This window comes from Oncorhynchus gorbuscha, linkage group LG08 (assembly GCF_021184085.1).
Source record: "Oncorhynchus gorbuscha isolate QuinsamMale2020 ecotype Even-year linkage group LG08, OgorEven_v1.0, whole genome shotgun sequence".
Lineage (NCBI taxonomy): Eukaryota > Metazoa > Chordata > Actinopteri > Salmoniformes > Salmonidae > Oncorhynchus > Oncorhynchus gorbuscha.
Window position 1 is genome coordinate 57,739,564 of NC_060180.1, and position 12,480 is coordinate 57,752,043.

General features: G+C 40.4%; 2 protein-coding genes across 3 annotated transcripts; one reads left to right on the top strand and one right to left on the bottom strand.

Annotated features, from left to right (window-relative positions):
• Positions 1 to 219: 219 nt before the first annotated feature.
• LOC124041893 (E3 ubiquitin-protein ligase TRIM63-like) lies at positions 220 to 6,772 on the top strand. Of its 2 annotated transcripts, none has more exons than XM_046360012.1 (9): positions 220 to 862; positions 1,202 to 1,377; positions 2,626 to 2,803; positions 2,979 to 3,074; positions 3,273 to 3,506; positions 3,749 to 3,771; positions 3,864 to 3,988; positions 4,172 to 4,545; positions 6,153 to 6,772. In XM_046360012.1, the coding sequence occupies exons 1-9, from the start codon at positions 695 to 697 to the stop codon at positions 6,246 to 6,248; spliced, it is 1,470 nt and encodes a 489-aa protein (XP_046215968.1). In that variant the 5' UTR covers positions 220 to 694; the 3' UTR covers positions 6,249 to 6,772. The 2 variants fall into 2 exon arrangements, with proteins under 2 accessions (XP_046215968.1, XP_046215967.1); XM_046360011.1 differs by having other exon boundaries at positions 221 to 862; positions 2,623 to 2,803.
• On the bottom strand, positions 6,326 to 8,004 carry LOC124041894 (corticoliberin-like). Its single transcript, XM_046360013.1, has 2 exons — positions 7,911 to 8,004; positions 6,326 to 7,506 (listed from the first exon to the last, which is right to left on the bottom strand). The coding sequence occupies exon 2, from the start codon at positions 7,484 to 7,486 to the stop codon at positions 6,974 to 6,976; it is 513 nt and encodes a 170-aa protein (XP_046215969.1). The 5' UTR covers positions 7,487 to 7,506; positions 7,911 to 8,004; the 3' UTR covers positions 6,326 to 6,973.
• Positions 8,005 to 12,480: the final 4,476 nt, after the last annotated feature.

The window sequence follows — 12,480 nt, forward strand, 5'->3', positions numbered from 1 at the left end:
ATTATGTTTGTCATTGGGATATGGACTGGTGTCTTTTGACATTGATGGCAATCATTTCACAGATGTAGGCCAACTTTAATGTTTTCTACAAAAGCATTATTGCATTATAGGGCAATTATTGTTTATTGATTAACAACTCTAAAAAACGTTATAGCCCACTATTGTTCAAGAGTCAGATCGTGAGTTTGTTTGAAAGGCTCTGTCCGGGGGGGGAAGTCTAGGTACAGATCTAGGATCAGCTTCCCCTCCCCCAATCCTAACCTTAACTATTAGTGGGCGAAATGCAAAACTGACCCAAGATCACTGTATAGGGGCAACTTCAGCCCACTCTGTTTGGTAGAGGTATGGGCTTACCCCTTCCTGTTTCAGAGGTGGTAACAGCTGGACCCTCTAACCCTTCTCGTGACATTTTCATATATGGGCAAGTAAGCATGGCAACCCTTGACGTGGGGGTTTCTAAAAACAGCCTGTGACACTCAGTGGATTGCCAGCTAGGGAGCAATGCGATCCGTTCGAAGGAGCTTTGAGGACAGCAACGAGCGCCTAAGCAGGCCCAGTGACTCTGCATTGTTCTAAAGGAGTAGACATCTTTAATCTTTGCCAAGTCAGTTCTTTAGGGATTGAGGGACTGTTGGGGGACTGTTTGTTGGTATCCCTAAAGACAGCAGTAGTGGTTTTGTTTTTCCACTGTGCAATGAATATATCTCTGGGGTATTCACATTCCAAAAAGCAAGACAGCAACATGGACAGCTTGGAGAAACAGCTCATTTGCCCCATCTGTTTGGAGATGTTTACCAAACCGGTGGTGATTCTCCCTTGTCAACACAACCTTTGTCGAAAATGTGCCCAAGATATTTTCCAGGTAGGTTGGTTATTTCAAAGCTGAACTTTTAACCTTTAACCTTTACTGCTGTCTCTTAAATGTTTATCCATTCATATACATTACATGTACAGAAGTCTGACATTGTAGTAAAGGTATTGCTCATCCTTTAATTGTCAGTATTCAATTACCACTTATTCTATAATGCTGAAAAGAAACCGTGTTTCCTCTTGACCCATGCCATTACAGAATCAACTAACACACATTTTAACCAGTAAACAACGCAAATACTACTAACCAATATTAGACAACAGTAGGCCTATATTTAAACATTTCCACTGGCTTTATCTAACGCCATTGATACACTGATGTCCTGTGTAGGCCTCAAACCCTTATCTATCGACCAGAGGAACCACTGTATCTTCAGGGGGACGTTTCCGCTGCCCGTCCTGCAGACATGAGGTGGTCCTGGACAGACATGGAGTCTATGGCCTGCAGAGGAACCTGCTGGTGGAGAATATCATTGACATGTACAAACAAGAACAGGAGTCCTCAAGGTGAGACAATAAATGCCTAAAAGAAGACAGCAGGCCAAAGACAATTGGTCTGAGACAGACAGCATATCATTGATATGTACAAACAGGAGTCCTCGAGGTGAGACACTACAGGCCTATTTAAAAAGATTGGCAGACAATTTAGTCGGAGGCACTCAGCAGCAGTCCCATGTATATCTGGCCAATTAGACAAACAGCAAACCCTCACACCAACAAATCTGGACATCAAAAAGACTACATACTATCCCAAACAACATATAGAATGAATCGGAAAACTACTGATGAGAATTGGAAAATTGAATATATATTTGTTTTTTCATTGTGAAAATGGGGTTTACTCATGGGTGGCTGGACACATTGCCCGTTGGTTAGATTTTGTTTTTATAATGTAGGCCAATGAGGCAGCAGTCAGTTTTATTCCAATTTGAGCCGTACTACATTCTCTAGACATCAATATAGTATTTAGTCTGCTTTTAGGAGAGATAGACAGTACACAAGTAGTTGACAAAAATAGTTGACGTAGGAAAACCCAATGTTTTTAAAATACAACTTCTGTCATTAACTATCCATAGTAGATTATCTGTTTATAGCTACATGTAAATTCACTTAACTACATCCTAATAAACCTAAACAGTAGATCTCTGAAAAGACGTCATCTGCTCCTGGCTTTTTAGCATATCATTTTTGCACAATCAATTTAATAAAGTTCTTGAGTAGATTACCGGGACAAGACAAATACAATTTTCACATTGCTTGAATCTGGGAGCCAAGTGCAGAATAGCCAAGTGCAGAATGCGTTTTAGCGTTTTAGCCACAATGGTGTGATAGGCTCATCAAGCAACTGTGGATTAGGACTACGTGACACAAGTGGACTATTAAAAACAGTTATTCAAAATGTTAGCATACTCTTGGTTGCCAAATAAACATAAATTATGGCTTTTCTGAAATGCTAACATTCCATGAGGAGAAAGTATGTTTGTCTGTACTACATTTGTTCACTCACTTTGATGTTATAATATTATGGCTTGAACATTTTAGGCACTTTGGACACAAAGGTGTTTTTGTGACTTGCCAGTGTGACCTACATTACTGTGCTCAATTAACAGTATAGCTTCCTCGCTCACAAACTCTCACTGGTAACTCGATTACACCAGGGTTGTTGAGTTTTTAAAAAGGTCACCAGGAAATCTTTGTCCAATGTGTGGTGTAAACAGGATCCCCAAAGTATAACTGTCACCTGTTCTGTAGCAGCAAGCCTGAGCCTGAGCCTGCCAAGTGTGACCAGCCCATGTGTGAGGAGCATGAGGGTGAGAAGATCAACATCTACTGTGTGACGTGTGGCGTGCCCACCTGCTCTCTCTGCAAGGTGTTTGGAGCCCACAAAGACTGTGATGTGGCCCCACTCAACACTGTATTCAATAAGCAAAAGGTTAACTTGTTTATTTTACATTTATATCTGTCTATTTCCTTTTTCATAATGATGCTTTACAGGTATGTCAAATTGAAGTCAAACTTCCCCTTTTTTTCTAATGAACAGAGTATCAGAGTTGGTACATAAAATGTCATTAAAAAAAAGTTATGCTGGAACTGTGTGTGTGTTCCAGACTGAGTTGACTGACTGTATAGCCATGCTAGTGGGGAACAACGACAGGATTCAAGGCATCATGAGTCAACTGGATGAGACCTGTAAGACAGTTGAGGTAAAGCCTTCAACCTTTTGTCCTTTCTTACATTTCGTCTATAACAGCATTTTCACATAGTATAGAACTTCAACAATATTGATGGTAAAAATGGTATGCTTAATTTTTATGCGCCCTCATTTCTTGCTACTGACAAAATCTATATGACCTAGTTATTTGTCAGTTTAACCTTACAGTACAAGCATGGCTGTCTAACAGGAGAATGGCAGGAGGCAGAAATCCAAAGTGTGTGAAAGTTTCGATCACCTTTATGCCGTCCTGGAGGAGCGGAAAGGGGACATGACCCTGAAGATCAACGCAGAGAAACAGGAGAAACTGGACTATATAAACGGCCTCATGAGGAAGTATAGAGAGCACCTGGAGAACATGGCAAAGATTGTGGAGACAGGGATACAGACAATGGAGGAGTCAGAGATGGCTACTTTCCTGCAGGTGATGAAAAACACAGACAAATAACCACCACATAAAATAGTAATGTAAGCATCTGAAATTCTGTGTCAGTGATAAATCAATATCATAATTGGTTATGTACCATGTTAGAATAAAACGTGTAAAAGTGTAAGTTATTACAAACATGTTGTGCAATGTCTCCCGAGATGTTTTCTCAGAAGACATGTTGTGTCTACATCAGAGTTTTCTGAGAAGTAATTCCTTTCTCATCTTTGCTCCCACAGACTGCAAAGCCTCTTCTACAAAAGTGAGTACACATACCCTTCTTTCCAGTTTCAGACTATAGTTCTGGTCCTCAGAAACTACAGTGTAACTGTGATCTCTCTCTCGGTCTACCAGGCTCATTGCAGGCACTAACATCTCCCACCTGGACAAAGTGGAGCGTGGCTATGACAACATGGATCACTACACAGCTAACTTTGAGCGGGAGAGGAGGGTACTGCTCACTATAGACTTTGTGAAAGGTAGGGAGTATTGAGTATTAAGTGAGACGTTGGCATTTCAATGTTCTTTCACAATGTCCAAAATCACTACATCCAGTGCCACAAAATAAACTATGCAAATAACAATAGCAAGATCAATGTAAAACTGCAGTAAAATTAAACAATTTACTATTTTTGTGTTTTGAACTCTTGGTTGTTGTTCAGATGTTGAAGACGATGAAGAATTTGAAGATGGAGAAGAGGAAGTAGAATTGAGGCGGATGACAGGGGCGACCCGTACAGATGTCTCCCCCTCTGCTGCAGGGCCCTCTGTCGTTAAGGCCAACCCTCCACAGCCCCAGCAGCAGACAGCACCCCCACCCCTTCCTCAGAGACCTATTGAGACCCTAGGTGTCATGGCTACCCTGGCCAACCCACAGGGCCCCGTCCGTGCCACAACCCCAGTACAATTCCCATCCCTAACCCCAACACCAACTGCCACCACACAGGCCAGCCCAGTCCACTTCCCAACCACAACCCCTGTTCAGTTCCCAAACACAAATCTGGTTAACTTCCCATCAGCGGAGCCACCGACACAGGTGAGAGGAGTGTTTTTGACACACTACAGCCTAGCTGTGAAATTTACTGAAAATGTCTCAGTATAATACATGATAGAATAATAACTCATGATCCCTGGCTAACTCCATCCCAGCAGCTGCCTAGTGCAGTGACAGTCAAGGTCACATTTGAGTTCACAAACCATATGGATATTTTTAAATATAAAACTAATATTATTATTGCTTGGCTTTTATCTCCCGTACTCTGTATGAGGAAAATGTGGTTATTGAAACCAGTCAATATCCAATCTGTATCAGAATAGCAGTCATTGTTTAAAGCAGCTGTGCTCTGCTCAACTCAGAGTGGGCCTGCATGGGCCCTGGCCTGGGTTACGGCAGTGGCTTTCACCTCAGCAGGCGGCTTTAATGATGAGACACCTGCCTGCTCTCTGGTTGCCGTAGCCCTGCGTGTGTTAGGGGTGAAGCAGGGAGGGGGACACTGCTGTTTTCATAGGGATAATTATCAACCACTCTGTTACATGTCATCACCATTGAGTTTCATTTGCATGTGGTGTGCTAATATGAATGAGCATAGAGTTTACACCAACATAATCATGTGGATTCAATTGAAAAGGGAAAAGCCACCTGGAACAGTATGTATTCATTCCAGAGGGGGAAAAAATGAATGGCCTACAGATTCATAGAGGCGTTTATCAGAAAGGGTCAGTGTGTGTGTGTGTGTGTGTGTGTGTGTGTGTGTGTGTGTGTGTGTGTGTGTGTGTGTGTGTGTGTGTGTGTGTGTGTGTGTGTGTGTGTGTGTGTGTGTGTGTGTGTGTGTGTGTGTGTGTGTGTGTGTGTGTGTGTGTGTGTGTGTGTGTGTGTGTGTGTGTGTGTGTGTGTGTTTGAGTGGCATGTGCATAACCGGAAATGGCTTTCTGTGTCACAGTTGTGGCTTTGTTTATTTTAATGCATCAGCTTTGGAGTCTGATAAAGTCTACCATTAGGATATGTTTATTTCTTCATTTGTGCACTGACTACTACTTAAGCACTCAGTCTATCACACTTAAAAGGTTACCCGCTTTAAATTGAAAACATGAGAAGTTTCAATTTAGTGCAATTTTTCTTTCTCAGGTCAAATTGCTGACTGATCTTGTATACTCTGAGTTTATTGTATGGATGTGGATATGGTAATTCAGGACATCATATTGATTGATACAGGACATATTGTGGGTGTGAGCAGGTGGGTATTAGTGTGGTGAGATAAATATGGTATACATTTCTTTTTATGTTAGAGTTATTTTGTATTTGGTACCTCAAAGAAGCTCTTTAGACTCTACAAAATATTTGATTTCCTTGTGTTAAATTAGTGCTTTGGAATATGTAAGCAACAATATTTTCTGTTGAGGCATGTAAGAATTCCTCCTTCATTTGACTTCTAATTTTGCATGGACCTTAAGGACATGCTACAGATTACATAAATATTTCTTTATATTCTCTCTAAATTATACTTTACTTATTCAGCATGCATTGCAAGTTTTAATTTGATCCCACTTACAAACCCAATTCTGAACAATATACTATTTATACAACCAGTAGCTTTGCAATAGTTTGAGGGGACCTCTAATGTTTTTGCTCTTTGTTTTTCACAGATGACTTCTGATGCGGCATCAAGTCAGCAAAACACAGATGACAAAGATGGACCCAAACACGTCTTCTCCTTTTCTTGGCTGAACAACCAGAAGTAGATGTTCATTTTACCTCAAGACATTGTTGTTCTACTAGGTATTGTTTTGGTTGAGTCAGCATCCCGCTGCAGGCACGGTTTAAATCATTACTATGTTACCGTTATATAACTGTAATTTCTCTGTAAATCCTCTCTAGCATTTCTATAGTACCGTAAAAACATAGGGCAGATTTCTGTCTTGAGAAAGCCGTGCGTAATTTGGCACACATTTTGGCAATAGATTTACGCGTGAGTCAGAAAAACGTCTCAATGTATTAAAACACTCAATTTAGTCTACACAGCAAGCAATGAATATAACTTTGGAAACTTTTTTATTACAAATATAAATATCAGACATTCTCTTGCACAACAGATATGGTTGGTTGCTGATAGTCATATGATTGGCCTGTTTTATTATCAAACTTGAAGCAGTTGTACAATGAGAGGGAATTCCAGAGAGAGAGGATGAATGTTTGGACAATATATACAAAATACGTTATGCTTGAATATAAGTTAAAGAACATTAAAGGATATTTGTGTTCAGCATTTCAACTGGCCTTGCCTATTTCTCATCACACTATGTAATAACTACAAAGCGAATTACAACTCGATTTTACAAATCAATAAAAAAATAATAACTGAAAGAACGAAAGTTAACCAATTCAAGAGTAAAACAAAAATGGAATAGTAACGTACAGTTTATGTAAGATGTACACAATGTATTTGGTAAATGTATTTCTAACACTTTTATTTCCCGAATATGTCCATCATTTTCCGGTTACTATACGCCTGCTGAACTAATTGCTCGTCTCGAGCCATTTCTAGAACTTCCCTCAGCAGATGGAACGTCAGGTCCAATGAGATCGGTGGCTCTTCGCCCGGCCAGGTCCGCTTTCCTCTCTCAGTGGAATCATCCATCTGGTTAGCGTAGCTGTTCAGAAACCGATTGCTGTTACCGACTTTACCTTGCAGAAGACGCTGCGTAAACTGAAGTAAAGCCCTGTTGACCGTTGTTGACCGCGCAGAAGCTCCAGGAGATGTATTCGACAATGAAGACTGGGGTGAATTTTGATTGGAGTTGTCAAGTCGAATGAAGTATTCCTCTCCTAGTCGCAGAAGAATAGGGAGTTGCTGTTGCAGCTCTGCCTGTAGATTGTGGAATGGATCAAGTGCTCTGGGGGTTTCAATAGCTCTACATTCATAGCGGGGTTGGAAGGCACCAAGTAGAGCCACAGCGGAAACGAAGAAATTCAACTTCATCTCAGGAGATTAGGATGAATCTGAGAATTAAATATAGCCTCATTTTCTCATGTTCATAATCACAATTAAACTAATTAAAGTGAAGATACATGTTGAGTAGCCTAGGATCTGGGTGTCACTTTGACAATGTTTTAACATTTTGTATCTGTATTGTATTTGCATTTATTGCCATTTGACATCGAAAAACTAAATAAAAGCAGTTGCTTATGTTGTAATTGCTTATTTAATTACAATATTGTATTATTCACTTTTATTTTAACTATTAGCACCTCATTGAATAATAGTTAATACTGTATGAATCAACAGTTAAGTACTACAATTTATGGTAACTAGGAAACATTTCTATCAATAATTAAATTATCTGCACACAACACCACAATTACATCCCTAAAAGAAACAAACAATTCAAGATGTTGTCAAATACCTGAGTTTAACTGTGACAGAAGATGTTCCTCTGAAGTTGTAACAAAAATGATATCCTATTCTACAGTTATTTTGCCTTCCAATGAGCCTGTAATAGTGAGTTTTTAAAAAAGCATCGAAACAACACTTATATATCATAGACCTGAGGCCATGTCATCATGCTCTGACATGATGATCTGCGCAAGCAGAGGCATCATGCCCGTAGGGGGCACAGTGGCATGTGCCCCCTCATATTTGTCCTGTAAAAAATTAAAATACAACATTTATTTAATGTATTTTTTATTTTTGTTGTTTGTCTGTAATACTACTAGCCACCTAGCAATTTTATGAAGTTGGCTTTAGTTAACCTGGATAGGTTACCAATCTCCTAACCTCATAACTACCAAGAAGCCATTTCAGACTGTCAATCAAGTTAGAGTAGCTAGTTGTCTAACTATCTTAGCTGTCATGCCTGCTGGCAAGGTTGGTAGTCAGGAGGATATAGACAGCTCAAGACATGCAGAAAAATAGACATATCTTTGTTTAAACATAGAATTAAGCATAATGACCATGGCTCTAGATTGCAGGCAAAAGCTGTTTCAGGTGATTGAAATATGTTCCAACTTATGGTCCCCCCCCCCCCCAGCCATCCTCACGTACATCGGTTTTGCCCCCTTCGATTTTTGGGGTGCATGACACTCCTGTGCCAAAGTGCTAATGTAAAGAAGACTTGGCAACACCAGAATATGAATGGGAAGCCTCCCTCAGTCCACAGTGGGGTTAATATCAGATGAGTCATACAGTAGGTCTAATTGGGATGTGTCGTTTTCCGGAATCTAGAGTGCCATTGTTCAACTAACTATGGACGTGGCCTTGTTCCTGCATGAATGAATAAATTCATGAATTAATGTTATGGACAGTGGTACAGGGTCAATAGTAAAATACAATCTTCATCATCTTCACCACCACCAACACTCTAGTACATTTACATTTATATTTAAGTCATTTAGCAGACGCTCTTATCCAGAGCGTACCAAACATAAGTTGGATGTCATGAATGCACATTTTACCCCACAATAAAGTAAGGAATTTATTTTTAATTGGCTGCAGAGATCGATCAGAAATATGGTCTTTGCCCAATATTGTTTGATTCAAAATGGGTACCAAGTAGATGTCACTGTTATATTTAAACAACATGCAGTTTGGAAAGGGTCAACGCAATGGCAAAGGTCCAGATACACTTACCCGCCTGCCAAACTGGCAAGATAGGTGGGGGGCCTGCACTTATGGAACACAGGAAAGACACCTGTGACCTTTTCCAACAGAAATGACTTGGATTGAATCACTAACATTTCAGACAGGACAACCTGAAATAGCAGAAGAGATTACAAGGAAGAAGTAGCATTTTTGAGGGAGAAAATATTATATATATTTCACAGAATCCTATTATCGCCCAGAGTAGGTTATGAATAGAGTTCATTCATATGCCATATAATGAAAGATATGAACTTGTAAGGCGTGCGTACTGGCGGTAGAGAAGTCAGGCGCAGGAGAGCAAAGACTGTTACAACGGTGCAGTTTAATTACATTTACATTACATTTAAGTCATTTAGCAGACGCTCTTATCCAGAGCGACTTACAAATTGGTGCATTCACCTTATGACATCCAGTGGAACAGTCACTTTACGATAGTGCATCTAAATCTTAAAGGGGGGGGGATACTTATCCTATCCTAGGTATTCCTTAAAGAGGTGGGGTTTCAGGTGTCTCCGGAAGGTGGTGATTGACTCCGCTGTCCTGGCGTCGTGAGGGAGTTTGTTCCACCATTGGGGGGCCAGAGCAGCGAACAGTTTTGACTGGGCTGAGCGGGAGCTGTACTTCCTCAGTGGTAGGGAGGCGAGCAGGCCAGAGGTGGATGAACGCAGTGCCCTTGTTTGGGTGTAGGGCCTGATCAGAGCCTGGAGGTACTGAGGTGCCGTTCCCCTCACAGCTCCGTAGGCAAGCACCATGGTCTTGTAATGATAAAAATCACCGTGAACAAAAACCATATAAACAATGGGACAAAAACCCCAGACATAACGTGCACAAGCACTTCCGATAAACAACACCGGACAAGGACATGTGGGGTCAGAGGGTTAAATACACCACATGTAATTGATGGTATTGAAACCAGGTGTGTGGGAAGACAAGACAAGTCACGTCGACCGCCGAAGACAAGACACCGGTGACGTCGACTGCCGAACGTCGCCCGAACAAGGAGAGGGACCGGACCGACTTCGGAGGAAGTCGTGACATAACTTAAGATGTCTAAATCTGTTCACGTCTTAATTGAAAATGCACTGCAAGCATGTATGTTTACCTGACTGCACATATACAGAGAAGTGATGAGAAACATCCACAGCATTATAAAGGTGTGAGTCAGCCTGAAACCCCAGCATTATGTCACCCATGCAAAGTGTAGGTGTGTGAGGGTGACATTTGAATGAACTGTTCTGTAAGACCTTTCATGCATCCCTTCAAGAGCGAAGTTTCCTAAAATGTTGTTAGCACCAAGATCCTAATTACAGCTGTTGAATGATTCTCTTCCCACAACACATACTGTAAGTCCAGGTTGTGTCCCAAATGGCACCGTATAGTCCACTACTTTCGACTAGGGCCCATGGCGCTCTGGTCAAACATATTGCACTTTAATAGGAAATAGAGTGCTATTTGGGTTGAAATGCAATATTCATATTGTATCAGACTATTGTTTCAGCAATTACAGTCATATTGCCTCAATTGGGAACAAGACCAAGACATACAAACAGTTGTTTAAACAAAATGTTCCACTAGATCCAGGAAAATAAATAGACAGGAATACCATTAAGGTAATACATGAATATGAGTGTTTCCAATTCATCATCTCTGCTTTCTCCACTCAGCTTTTCAAGACACAATGTTTCCCTCCCTACAACTTTCCAGTCCCCTATCAGAATCGTAATCAGCTCCTTAGTTGCTGAACCGCCACTGGGCACAGATGGGGGAATGGATTTGTACACTGTCCAATATATATGTGTAGCTATTGATGATAACAAGATAGATACAACATGTATTTGTGGTATCTCTTATTCTCGTACTACATTCACAAACAGCTTTTCAAACACCTGCTTCATAGTGTGAGATTGAACAATATAAGGAAATGTGTTCTTTTGCTTTGTGCTGATGTGGGATTACACATAGATTTTATGCTAAATTTAAGGGCATGGTCAGAATAGAGAAAATGTTCAGGTTAAAATCAATTAGTCTTTTGTATGTGCCTCATCCATTTTGAAGTTGCTCGATTTATCCATAGGCAGTATACATAATTTATTATTAAATACTTTATTTTGTAATCTGATGGAATTAATATGACTAATTTACATGCGGTAGGAATCATAATTAGGTGTTAATGATGAAACATACATATACATTAACAGCTGTTGGTAGCAAAATGGATGACCCCTTAAGGACGTCCCTATAGAAACTCTTTAGAAACTTGAAACTATGCTTAGGAGGTCATTGGTGGACCTCATCTATATGGTGAAGGTCAATTTGGGTTGTGTCCTAAATAGCACCCTATTCGCTATATATTTCACTACTTTTGACCAGTGGCCCTGGTTAAAGTATTGTAATATATGGAGAGTAGGGTGCCATTTGGGACACAGATAGCCTATATGTGCATCAGATCACTCAACCAGTAAAATGTACTATCTAAACCTTATCACTCCACTTGGCTGCAAACAGGCTTTAAAACATTCATGTTGCATTTTGTTTAACCACTTGTCTATGATAAATGTTGCTACTTAGGGTTAACAAGGTATAGTGACTGTGATTCTTCTATGAATAATCAGTATTGATTCTGTTTGTGGTGTATTGCCTGATCGCCACCACTCTTGACCTTTAGTGGCCAATGAGTGACTGATGACATAACGTCCCAAGCTCGCTCTCATTAGTGTGATACATTCAATTGTAATGGACCTGACAAGCTTAAATAGCTCCATGATTTGGTGATCAAAAACATCACTTAATTAAGACTGTAGCGGGTGCGTGCTAGTGGCAGGGATGTCAAGCGCAGGAGAGTGAACTTGGTATAAACGGAGCAGTTTAATGAATATACAAAAACTCAGAAAACCAAAATATACAAAATAGAATAAGAGGGTGCAAAACCCGTCGCACACCAGAACATAACTGGCACCAATACATACAACAAACAATCACTGACAAGGACATGAGGTGAAACAGAGGGTTAAATACACAACATGTAATTGATGGGATTGGAACCAGGTGTGATGGGAGACAAGACAAAACCAATGGAAAATGAAAAATGGATCAGCGATGGCTAGAAGATCGGTGACATCGACCGCCGAACACCGCCGAACAAGGAGAGGGACCAACTTCGGCGGAAGTGGTGACAAAGACACAATACAGGCATTCATCTACTTGTTCCCCTATGGAATACATGGAATATACAGCAATATGTAAAACAAGGCTAAACTGTACATAATTTACTGAGCATCCTCAATGTTTTAACAATCTAAGACATTCATTCCCCCACAACAGGATTTTATTCAAAG